This window comes from Puma concolor, chromosome B3 (genome assembly GCF_028749965.1).
Source record: "Puma concolor isolate L17-30 chromosome B3, mPumCon1.1.hap2, whole genome shotgun sequence".
NCBI classification, from domain to species: Eukaryota; Metazoa; Chordata; class Mammalia; order Carnivora; family Felidae; genus Puma; species Puma concolor.
The window spans coordinates 35,813,228-35,827,108 of NC_141672.1; the positions used below are offsets into that span (position 1 = coordinate 35,813,228).

A 13,881-nucleotide genomic window follows, 5' to 3' on the forward strand; every position below is an offset into this window, starting at 1 on the left:
GTGGAGAAACTGGAACCCATGTGTGCTATTTGGGCAAATTTTAAATGATACACCCACTGTGGAAAATAGTATGGCAGTTCCTCAAAACATTAAAAATAGAATTATCAAAGAATCATCCATTTTCACTGCTGGTTATATATACAAAAGAATTAAAACCAAGATCTTGAAGAGATATTTGTATACCAATGTTCATAGCACCATTATTCATAACAGGTAAAATGTGGAAATAACCCAAGTGTCCACTGACAGATGAATCAATAAATGTGATATATGCATACAATGGAATATTACTTGACCTAAAAAGAAAGAAAATTTTGACACATGTTATGACATGAATAAGACATTATGCTAATAAGCATAATGAAATAAGCCAATCATAAAAGAACAAATATTGTATGATTCTACTTATAGGAAGTTTCTGGAGTAGCCAAATTCATAGAGATGGAAAGTAGACTACTGGTTGCCAACAGCAATTCCTAAGAATTGGAGGGAAGCACAGAATGGGAATTATTGTTTAATGAGTACAAAGTTTCATTTGGAAAAGATGAAAACATTATGAAGATAGATGATGTTAACTGACCACAATATGAATGTACTTAATACTACTGAACTACTCGCTTAAAAATTATTAAGATGGAAAATTTTATTATGTATATTTTGCCACTTTTAAAAAATTGAGGGATAAGGGAGGCCAACTACTTCAGAAAACATTTTGACACTTCTTTAAAATATTAAACATGAAGTTACCATATGAACTAGCAATTCCATTCCTTGCTATATATCAAACAGAAAACATACTTTGAAACAAAAACTTCACATGAATGTTTATAACAATATTATTCATAAAAGCAAAAAGTGGGAAAACCCCAAAGCCTATGAACTGATAAATGGATAAACAAAATATGATATATCCATACAATGGAATATTACTTGGCAATAAAAATAATGAAGTACTGATATATGCTATAAGGTGGATGAACTTGAAAAATACTATGCAAGGGGCGCCTGGGTGGCGCAGTTGGTTAAGCGTCCGACTTCAGCCAGGTCACGATCTCGCGGTCCGGGAGTTCAAGCCCCGCGTCGGGCTCTGGGCTGATGGCTCAGAGCCTGGAGCCTGTTTCCGATTCTGTGTCTCCCTCTCTCTCTGCCCCTCCCCCGTTCATGCTCTGTCTCTCTCTGTCCCAAAAATAAATAAACGTTGAAAAAAAAAAAATTAAAAAAAAAAAAAAAAAAAAAGAAAAATACTATGCTTAGTGAAAAAATCCAGTCACAAAGAACATACTTATTCATTCACGCAAAATATCCAAAATAGGCAACTATATAGAGACAACAAGTAGATTAATAGTTGTCTAGGAAAGGGAGAATGGGGAGTGGTTTCTGAGGAGATGAAAATATTCTAAAAATTTGATAGTGATAATGCCTACACAATTCTGGAATATACTAAAAACCACCTAGGTTATTATTTAAATGGGTGAATTGTATGGTATGTGATTTACACCTTGAGTGAAATGTAAGCTCTTTAAAAATTAAAAAGATCCCTTGGGGCGCCTGGGTGGCGCAGTCGGTTAAGCATCCGACTTCAGCCAGGTCACGATCTCGCGGTCCGTGAGTTCGAGCCCCGCGTCGGGCTCTGGGCTGATGGCTCAGAGCCTGGAGCCTGTTTCCAATTCTGTGTCTCCCTCTCTCTCTGCCCCTCCCCCGTTCATGCTCTGTCTCTCTCTGTCCCAAAAAAATAAATAAAAAAAAAAATGTTAAAAAAAAAATTAAAAAAAAAAAAAAAATTAAAAAGATCCCTAAGAAAGGGAAGTCATATATCTAATTAGGTTTCCTACCTACTTTGCCCCCCACCTCCCCAAGAAAGTTGAAGTATATTCACAAAGAATTAGAGGAAGTATAACAAACATGATTTCAGCAAGTCTGATCTCCTCAGTGACAGCCAGGTCATATCTAAAACACTGTGTTCAGGGTTGCCTGGGTGGTTCAGGTCATGATTTCATGGTTTGTGGGTTTGAGCCCCATATTGGGCTCTGTGCTGATAGCTCAGAGCCTGGAGCCTGCTTTGGATGGGGCTCTGTGCTGGCAGCAAGAAGCCTGTTTGGGATTCTCTCCCTCCCTCTCTCTCTGCCCCTCCCCCACGCATGCTATCTCTGTTTTTCTCAAAATAAATAAACTTAAAAAAATTTTTTTTAATTAAAAAATAAATAATAAATAATTAGACTTTCTCTAAACTTTAATTTCTCTCGAAGGGCAAAAAAATACTAGGGTACTTATAATTTACTATGCTGTTTAAGTAAGAGTAGAAAAGGCAGCAAGGGCTGGCCTCATTGAAATTGCTGCCCAAAGTCCAGTATTAGGGAAAATTTCCCAGCTGGGTAGGGGTAATTTGATTCTCTGTAATCTCTCAAAAAATAATCTCAAAAGATCTCCAAAAGAAACGACTCCGGGTGCCTGGGTGGCTCAATTGGTTAAGCGTCTGATGTCAGCTCAGGTCATGATCTTGCGGTCCGTGAGTTCGAGCCCCACGTCGGGCTCTGTGCTGACAGCACAGAGCCCAGAGCCTGTTTCGGATTCTGTGTCTCCCTCTCTCTCTGACCCTCCCCAATTCAAGCTCTGTCTCTCTCTGTCTCAAAAATAAATAAACGTTAAAAAAATGTTAAAAAAAAAAAAAAAAAAAAAAGAAGAAACAACTCATATCTCCTAGCTTTCCTTTTGCCATTTTCTTCCTAATTTGGGCTGAGTCACAAGCAGATATGGAAACCCATTAGGGTAGCATACTTATGCAGAATTTTTATTAGCAAGCTTCTTGACCTCCCTATTTGATTGTCTTCCCATCCCACAGCCGGCAATCTCCCACTGAAAAACTCACAGAAGAGGTCATACAGTGGACTCAATTGTCATTATTCCATTGATGCTTTTCCTTTGTAGGTGTTAAATCTCACTCTCAGTCTCACTTTTAGTCTCTATAGTCTCGCTCCTCAGATTTGGCCAACCTAAGTCCAAACCAAGAGAAACAAAAGTTCTGTTCCTCCTCCTCCAAAGCAAAATTGAGGAGAAAAATAGATATACAGATGATAGAAAACTTAATTGTGAGAGAACAATTAAATGGTCAAAAATTATATACCTACAGACCATGTAGAAAAAATATTTTCAAATATTTTAATGTCAGTGCCAAGATGTAGTCATATATTTTATAAACTTAGAACACAAATTAAAGTCAAATGCCAAGTCATTGTGCTACACACCTTAAAATTACAGACTATGTGTCAATTTTCTCTCAATAAAACAGAAAAAAAATTTTAACTGATAACAAAACCAAAACAGTAAAAACTAAAGCTGGAAGTGGAAAGAGCACAATATCTGGTTGTCAGGCGGCCTATCACTATGCAGTTCTATGAGCTGAGATAAATCACAAATCAGTTGAGTTTTGGTTTTTATATCTCTCCATTAACAGAATTAAACTTATTGAATATGACTCCATGTAGGAAAGAAAATTTCAAAAGTAGTGTGACCCTAAGGTGATCTCCACTGATTCCATCTCCTGGTATTCATACGTTTGTGTAATCCCCTCCCCCCCATGGGTGGAACTTGGGACTTCCTTCTAACCAAAAGAATATTGGAAAGGTGACACTATATCACTGTTAGGCAACCTTATTTGGCAAAGATGATGGGAGCTCTGGATGGAAAATAATCAACACCCAGAAAAAAGCAGAGCATTCAGCCATATAAAACAAGGATATGAATTCTGCCAACAACCTGAATTAGTTTGGAGCGATTCTTCCCTAGTCAAGCCTCCAAATGAAAATGCAACCCAATCAATTCCTAGGTTACAATCTTTGGAAACCCTGAGGAGAGGATCCAGCTAAACTCTGTTCAAAATCCTGACTCATGGTGCTATGAGATAATAAATGTGTGGGTTTTTTTTTAAGCCAGCAAGTTTGTGGTAATTTATCACACAGCAATGTAAAAGTAATATAAGTAGACAGTGCAATCATCCATTTGTTCACTCTGACCATTAATGTCAGATGTGTCGATGTATTCTGGATAAATTAAATACATGGATATCAAAACTTTGTTTTAATCATTAGTTTTAACCTTCTAGACTCTCATTCACTTAACCCAAACTGCATTTCTAAACAGGATAACATACAGAGTTTCCATTCTTTCTCATAATCAGTCTTTCCCCTTTCTCTCTCTGCCCTCTTTTTCTTTCCTTCTTCTCTTTCTCAGTCCCCTAGTCTCTTCCTGCCTCTCCATCTCCCTACCTTCCTTCTTTCCTTCACTTTTTCTTTTTAAACAAATGCTTCATTTCAAGGATCACCTCTCCTTGAAATACTTCATCACTGTTCCATTAAACTTTTATATGCCTCTATAATGACACTCCTCAGTTAAGATATTATAATGGAATGGTAAATGAGAATCTTTGACTCTTTTCCTTTTTGATTTACAGTGGTGAAATTCTTCTATTTAAGAAAGAGGAAAGTATGAAAAAACAGAAACAACCTGTCACTATTCCACCTGCTGTCTAGCCAGTTGTAACTAAAGTAATAAATTCACCTGAGTCATTTCACATTTGTGCATATGATATAAATAGTTAATAATATCAGCAAATATGGAACTATTATCAATTAATTGAACTATACCCTTTGAAATTATTGCAGATATACTACCAGTATCTAATTGAGATACTTTGTGCAGGTAAACAAAATGTTCTATTTTAAAGAATTAACAATTTTTGACAATGTATACATTCTTCTTTAAATTAACAACTGAAAATGAATACAGTAGATCTCTCTTGGTTTACCTACTCCCTTTTTCTGAGAGAAATTTAATTTGGGTATCCCATCATTCTGGCCACAAGTATCTGTCCTATGACTGATCAACCAAGACAGACTGCAACAGTGACTGGCTGATGTCAAATGACCAAATTAACCAGAGTAACGAGTTCAGAACTCTTCCATGAGATTTTACATTTCAGAGCTGGAAGTAAGGAGACAGCATGGAGCTAGAAGCAAGGAAATTAGAGTAGCAGCCATCTTCCTAGTTTCATGGAGAAAGTCTGACTGTCATAAGTGAGACTAATGCCAAGAAAGACCAGAATAGATGATGAGAGAGGATAAGAAACAAACTCATTTGCACAAACTCCCTCAATCTATTCTTTGGGGTTTCCATACCTGATCTGGTTTCTAGGCTGTCAAGATTCCATGAGAAGTACACTTTAAGCCAATAAAATCCCATTTTCCATTTTAAGCTAGTTTGATTCAGGTTTCTGTACTATAAAAATAAAAGAGCCCACTTATTAAAATGATGCATTATTTCATTTAAAAACTCTAATACTGTATTGGTCATCCATACGCCTTAGGTGGCCAACTCAACTCAAATATTGTCCATCCTCAATCATATGGTCCTTGATTACAAAAACAATGTCTGTTAAACCTAGTTCTGAAGAACTTAATACAAGCATCTACTAATGCTTTTCTATTAAATTCTAAAACAAATAAATCCACACAAAATATACATTCTCAGGAATGTATGGAAGGACAGAAATGAGAGAAAGTCTTCTAAAAGGAAAGTAAAATCCAAAGTCTTTGGATGTGCAGTTCTGACATAGAACATAGTACTATAATACTATAGTACCAACCTAAATTAACCTGTATTGTTCCAATATATACTGTATAAACCAATAAATAAATAACCCAAAAAAGAACCTGATTAAAAATGATAAAAACTTACATTTAGAGGTAATATTACAAAGACAACTTTGGTAGCTGTCTTAGATTTAGCAGAACTGTTGGAAGCAGAACAAACTGAATGATCAATAATGTTTAAACAGCTGCAATTAAAAAATCCATTTTCATGTCAAATCAATTTATCATCAGAGAAACAAAGGATAACATTATAAAAATTCTTGTATTTTGTTTAATAAAATTAAAGGTCTCAAAGACACTCTAAAACTGAAATTTAGCAAATAGACCATAAAAAACATTAACTAAATTCATTTATCTGAACATGTGGTATGAGAATGTGCAGCTCTATGGAAAATAACCACTTCAAAAACTACTGTTTATCCTCTGCTGACTGGCATTTTTAAGAAATTCAGTTCACCATAGCAACCTGTCTTAACACCAGCAGATAAGTACAGGCTATATTTAGATATGATTGCTTTCCAGACGGCAATCCTGCTTTTCCTTCACATTTAATGCCATGATCCAAAGGACCAAAATATCACTCAGTCAGATTGTAGTGTGAAGTCAAACATACTCAGGGGGATAAAGTTATGTTTCAGAACCATGAAAAGAAGTTTTCACCTGGTGGTAAGATTTGTAAAGAAGTATATTAAAATAAATAAAATTTTCATGTCTAAAGAATTTATAATCAGATACAACTATTTTATTCAATTTTATCTATGAAATGCCATCATTAAGCACTAATAATCTATAATATCAAAATACATTTTTACTAGCACATTGTTATTATTTTTTAATTAGTATACTGCATTTCCAATCTGGTATCATTTAACTAAAAACTAATTTTTTTTTTTTTTACATAAAAGTAATCCTTACAGATGAGGTGTAACAGGAATTGCAGTAATACAAGGCAAGTGATACAATACAAAATAAGGGAAATAAATTCATTGAAATGCTATTGTTATGAAATTACATATTTACACTTTATAATCTTCATTATGATAATGAAAGGAAGTAAAATAGTTTTATACAGTTTACTGCACAATATACCAGAGTATCACAACAAACATTTTTCTTTAATGCCTAAATGAGTTACACTGAAATCATTAAAAAGACAAAATGTAAAGGAATGAAGTTCAATTAAAAATACCAAGAACAGGGGCGCCTAGGTGGCTCAGTCGGTTGAGCATCCGACTTCAGCTCAGGTCATGATCTCACAGTTTGTGGGTTTGAGCCTCGCATCAGGCTCTGTGCTGACAGCTTGCTCAGAGCCTGCAGCCTGCTTCAGATTCTGTGTCTCCCTCTCTCTCTGCCCCTCCCCCACTCATGCTGTCTCTCAAAAATAAATAAATGTTAAAAAAAAATTAAAAAAATACCAAGAACATATCACCTCACACCCATTAAGATGGTACTATCAACAACAACAACAAAACAGAACAGAAAATAATGGGTGTTGGTGAGGAAGTAGAAATTGGAACCCTTGTACACTGTTGGTGAGAATATAAAATGGTGCAGTCGCTATGGAAAAAAACAGTATGGCAGTTCTTCAAAAATTAAACAGAGACGGGCGCCTGGGTGGCTTGGTCGGTTAAGCGTCCGACTTCGGCTCAGGTCATGATCTCACAGTCCGTGAGTTCGAGCCCCGCGTCGGGCTCTGTGCTGACAGTTCAGAGCCTGGAGCCTGTTTCAGAATCTGTGTCTCCCTCTCTCTGCCCCCCCGCCCCCCGTTCATGCTCTGTCTCTCTCTGTCTCAAAAATAAATAAACGTTAAAAAAAAATTTTTTTTTTTTTTAAATTAAACACAGAATTACCATATGATACAGCAACTCTGCTCCTGGGTATACAACCAAAGAACTGAAAGCAGAATCTTAAAGAGATAATTTGCACATCGATGTTCATAGCAGTATTATTCACAATAAACAAAAGATAGAAGCAACCCTGTGTTCACTGATGGATGAACATGGACAAAATGTGGTGTACATATATCCAATGGAATATTATTCTTCCTTAAAAAGGAAGGAAACTCTGACACATGCTACAACATGGAAGAATTCCCTTGGGATTATTATGTCAAGTGAAATAAGCCAGTCACAAAAAGGCAAATATTGCATGATCCCACTTATATGAGATTTCTACAATAGTCAAAATCATAGGAACAGAAAGTACAACATGAGTTGCCAGAGGCTGGGGGTTGGGCGGATGGGGAGTTATTGTTTAATGGTAGTATCGAGTTGCAGTTCTGAAGGATGAAAAACTTCTAGGATTGGTTGTATAACAGTGTGTATATATTTAACATTATTGAACTTTACATTTAAAATTGGTTGGGATGGTAAATATTATGTTTATTTCATGACAATTAAAAGAAATAACCTAGAACATTGACAAGAAAAAGTATTTATTCATTCATAATATAATTTACCCAGAATTCAGAATTAAGGTCTATTCTATTGAATCATCCTTTTTTATTAATCATAAGAGGTTATAAATTGGTAATATCTTTTTTTCAAAATCTTGGTATTACTGAAACAATTGAAAATATACTCTGAGTACCATAAAGAAAAAAAAAAAACCCAAAGACTGACATATTTGTCATGTTGTGCAAAATTCTCAAAGAATATAAACTTTCCCTATTAGTAAGTAAAATTATTACTATCCTACATTATGAATCATATTTCTAGTGTCACAAGATGGCCAATTCTGCTATGAATTAAACAACTGTTCCTATAATTACCTTACATAACACACATAGGATGGTCCTAGATTTTTAAAAGCTTCTTCAAATTAAATAAAACAACACATACCCACCATACCCACAAACATAATCACCATCAACACAATGAATTATACAAACAGATGTCCAATTCTGTTAGCCCTTTTCATTAAGTTATTTTTCCTCTTTTGATCCTTAAACAGCTTTAATAATTTCTATAAATGAATCTGAGTTCAAATAATTATTTGTGTTAAATAGATTATAATTCAGTAATAGGAAATCTAAGGTATAAATATGGTAATATGTTTTATCTTTCATCTTCAGCACATAGTCAATAGAGATTTAAAAGTATTTTTGAGTTACCTCTATAAAGAATACAACTAAACATAACTTAAAGAACATTACATAGTGTTTCATTTGCATGTAATGTCATATCTCTAGCATAGATTACAAGTAGCATAAATGATTTTTCATAATGTAAATAGCATGCATCCCTCCACTTAAAGAAACAAAAATTAATTATATCATGCTAAGAATAACTTCTTATATATATTAAAAGTATATCACATTGGATATGTTTCTAATATGTTGAAACGTCAACTTAAATTTGACAACGCTTTTCAATGTGCCATTGAGAGACCCCAACTAAAACAAGAGGTCTTATAACACAACTCAATACATTATACACACAGAGTTAAGAAATCCATCTTAAAACACTTATAATCCTAAATATAAGATGAGCTATTAAAACAGTTAAATTGTTTATTTCAAAATTCGACATGCAGGAAAGTTACTACTTCAAACAAATCCTTAACATTAGAAAAGAATGTCAAGTTCTTCTACGTGGTCTTACATTTAACCCCTGCAAGACTGTGATAGAAACAAATATTCTCAGAATAACTATCAAAAAGAGAATTTCTCAAATATCCATCCCCTTTACTTCAATTTTCCCAAAAGTTACATTCTGTTCTCATTATTAAAGCAGATCAGAAGTTAGTAATAAGTCCAGAAAGTTTTTCTTAGGTATTCACAACCTTCTCAACTTTTTCTCCCAGAGCATCCCACCATCATGTTCTTGTATCGTAGCTCACTCAGTTCATTCAAGTCCAATAATTAGTTTTACTATACAATGGAAGCAAAATCTTGGAGAGTGTATTATACACAACCTAGATAAATTACGGAGGACCTATCACATTATTCCACTGCCCTAACACAGATTTGAAAGTATGATTTAGTCACTTCCTTTTCTGCCTTTTCATTCTCCTCTGAAGCAGTAAACCCTTAAAACTTCACTCATCCATTTATAGACACACACACACACACACACACACACACACACACACTTGATTTGATTTGATATTTGTACTTTGTCCACAGAAATTCCATACTTGCTCATTTATCCAATTACGACAAACTACATACTGCTCCAAGTGTCAATATTAGCCAGATACCATGGGTTCTCTTCAGCTTAATTTTTCCTTCTTTCTTCTGTTTTCCTTATAACAGCCTTAGTGATTGGAAGACTTAATTATTCTTCACACATCACCTACTTTCAGCATCAGCAGCTCAAGTAGGTAAGTCATAAGTCTACCAAATAGGTAAATACATAAAGCACTCATTAAATACACATATCATACCGTAATATTTTTTATTTGGAGCATTTATTAAAATCACATATGTATGCAATTTTAACAAACCTTATACTAGTGTGGAGGTCTCATCAAACTACTTTTATAAGGAGGAGGTTTTGTAAAAACATTTCCGACATATTTTCACTCAATGATGCAACATAAACAATTCAACTTCTATAGAACTATGTAGTGTACACGAATCAATGAACAAATAGTAAAGACTTCTGTCAGGAGTTTAGGACAGAAGAGAAGTAAATGGCTTTAACAAAAAGAAAAATCCTTACCCATGAGGTATCTATTAAGTGAATACTGCTATAGAATGATAACTCAGAATAAAATATTTCCCATAGTAACAACTGAAAAAAATACATCATTTTTCTACACAGGACACTTCCTTCCTTAAAGAGCTTTGCTAAGGAACAAATATGTCTCTAAAATATGAATTGAGTCATTAATAGTACATTTTGACAATTCTTCATTAAAAAAGTTCTTTCCAAATCCAAGTGGCAAAGGCAAGAACAAATTATCACTAAATTCTTACATTCAAGACTAATGCCAAGTTAAAAGAATGATGCTAAATTAAGATATATGCTATTTAAAACCAGAGACTTAGAATAATTTTGTTCAGCCCATACAGTAGTAATCTGAGATAAATTCTTCTAAGAATACTAAGATTGAACGTAAAATTTAGTGCATGATGAATATCATTCTGTACTCTGGGAAGAAGTATCAAATTCTCTCAGAACGCTGTAACTCATTGTTATAATCAATTATTCAAGTATAATTCTCCATGGCTTTTATATTATTAAAGTCTACAGGAACACATCTTTTCCACAAAGACTACATTACACAGATAAATACTACTACTGTGACCAAAAATATGCCTTACAAATAGTACAATAATGGAACAATTTACGTTATTCATTCAAATGGATGAAATCTTTCAGAAAAATTATATAGTTTCCTCCCATATCCATATGGAAAACAGAACTCTTCATGCAAATAAATGTTATCAACATTAATTTACTCAGAATATTTACAGCCACATAAAATAGTTATATTCTTGATTAAATATTTATAGACTGAAAGGACAAATGTCAGTCTTCACTGGAATAAAAATCATGGAGAAAGAATACGGATTCCTTTTGAGTAAGGAAAAGAGAAACAGAACTGAGAGACTTGAGTCTGGAAACTCATTTGTAAATTCATTACATTATAAACTTCAAGATTCAGTCATTTTCAAGATTCTGTGTCTTATGACTGTATTTTTTTAAATAACTGGAAAATCATTAAAGAATCAATATCCTTCAGATGCAACACATGCTTGTGTTTCATTCATCACAAAATACTCAATGAATTACTAGTAAAACTTGTGGGAATATAGATTATATGTGATGTGAATGACTGATTTCCTGTTACAATATATTTTACTGAATGCATTACACATATCATTAAAAAAAGCACCTGCCAGCATTCCATTTTCTTTTCTCTATTGCCAAAGGCTTAACTAGTCTTTATTTTTTTTTAAATAAAAGGTGATCTTACCCAGAGGTAAGATCATCTAGGTATGTTCATACAGAAGATAATATGCATATTTTATAGTAAATATAAAATTATAAAAATTCATAAAAAATAGAGACACTAGTAAGAACATTAAAAATTGAAACCTATAAAACTCTTCAAAAATTATTTCCTTATAAAGCTTTCTAATATGAAATATTATAAATATATTCTAAATATTCAAATATATTATTTATAATTATTTTATATTTTTAATTGTTCTTACAAGTATTATAAATGATTAAGAACTTAAAATTAATGTGAGCAAATTCAATTGCACCTTCTCCAGCAAATAAATTACGCATCATTTCCCTGCTCAGTAGCTACTGCCACACTGGCAAGATATGATCAACCGTTAGTAAGACTCCTTGAAAGTCCACTGTTAATCATAATGCTATGTCTTCTTCTACTACCTATTTCTAAAAAGAAACTATTCTATATCTTCACTTCTACTGAAACTATTGGATGTACTCCACTATATGTAACTCAAATTGTTAGAAAAGAAAAAGTTGGTGTGCCTGGGTAGCTCAGTTGGTTAAGCATCTGACTCTTGATTTCAGCTCAGGTCATAATCTCACAACTTGTGAGACTGAGCCCTGCAATGATCTGTCAGTGCAGAGACTGCTTGGGATTCTCTCTCTCCCTCTCTCTGCCCCTCTCTTACTCTCAAAATAAATAAATAAACTTTAAAAAAAAAAAAAGAAAAACTACTCAACCTCAAATCAGTTCTTAGTTACAATTCTTTTGAAAAAAGTCACACCAACCATGAAGTTTTGAATTATGCTTAGTAATGAAAACCAAATACTCACAAAGAAGGATCTTGTACGAGATCTTTGAGATTTATCCCACTGCGATCTTCTGCAAGATTCCTGAAGCAACTATCACTCACTAAACAAGAGAGGGAGAGAGAAAAAGAAAATTAATTTTTGTTTACATTTTATTTCAATTACTCCTGACAAAATGGAATTTTAAATTAAAACTGGCTCTCTGGATGGCATTTTTCCAAACAGTAATGTTGATCAATTTCTGGACCTAGCAGATTTTGCAACAAATATTAATATTCAATAACAAACCAATAATCTAAGCATACAAACTTTATATAAATACAACACATACAGCCAGGGCCACTCTGGAAAACAGTATGGAGATTCCTCAAAAAATTAAACATAGAATTACCTTACAACCCAGCAATTACACTACTAGGTATTTATCCAAAGAATACAAAAGTGCTGATTCAAGGGGCACATGCACCTCAACGTTTATAGAAGCACTATCAACAATAGCCAAATTATGGAAAGAACCCAAATGTCCATCAACTAACAAATGGATAAAGATGTTTTATATATATGTGGGTGTATACACACACACACACAAATGAAATATTACTCAGCAATCAAATAAAATGAAATATCGCCATTTGCAATAACATGGATTGGAACTAGAGTATATATTGAGTGGAATAAGTCAGCGAAAGATAAATATCATATGACTTCACTCATATGTGGAATATAAGAAACAAAATAGATGAACACAGAAGGGAAGGAAAAATAAGATAAAAACAGAGAGGTAGGCAAATCATAAGAAACTCTTAAATACAGAGAACAAACTGAGGGTTGCTGGTGGGGTGTTAGGTGGGGGGATGGGCTAAATGGATGATGGGCAATAAAGAGGGCACTTGTTGAGATGAGCACTGGGTGTTCTATGTAAGTGATGAATCACTAAATTCTACTCCAGAAATCATTATTACACTGTATTTTAACTAACTGGGGTTTAAATAAAATTTAAAAATTAAAATAATAAAAAAAATACAACACAGAAAAGACTAAACACATAGGTCTAAATTTTGTTCTTACTTTTATAAGACTAAATTACCAGCATATAGTGGCAAATCACTGATTCCACAACAACTAGGGGAAAAAAAGGTAAGTTGTCCCTCCAAGTTATATTTTTAAAGATATTAGACAACAATGTGAGCTAATAAGGATAAATGAGGAGAAAAGTGGTATCACTTCTTAGGTGAGTCAAGCTTCCTAATTATTTTCATTTCTAGGAGGATTTGCCACTTATAACCTAAGAGTCAGAAAGAGGAAGACTATTAGGGAAAAGAGAAACCAGCATAGTTCTTGATGGTTCACAGGCTGGCATGACAGACTGAAATCCATTGGAACCCTAAAACATAGACAGTTTTCTGCTGGAGATTTGCTAAGGGCCAGGACTGCACAAGATGACTTGGAATGAGGAGGAAAAAAATGGGTCAGAGGGCAAATAATGTTTTCTATAGTACTGTGGTGATTAG

At 33.8% G+C, this 13,881-nt stretch overlaps 1 protein-coding gene across 18 annotated transcripts in view; it reads right to left on the bottom strand.

The window, feature by feature from the left end:
• GPHN (gephyrin) overlaps window positions 1-13,881 on the bottom strand; it is a 635,492-nt gene that overhangs the window by 461,920 nt on the left and 159,691 nt on the right. For all 18 annotated transcript variants that reach the window (XM_086709482.1, XM_086709484.1, XM_086709476.1 and 15 more), the window contains exon 2: window positions 12,395-12,473. In XM_086709482.1, coding sequence (XP_086565608.1) covers window positions 12,395-12,473 — 79 coding nt within the window. The remainder of the gene's footprint in view (window positions 1-12,394; window positions 12,474-13,881) is intronic.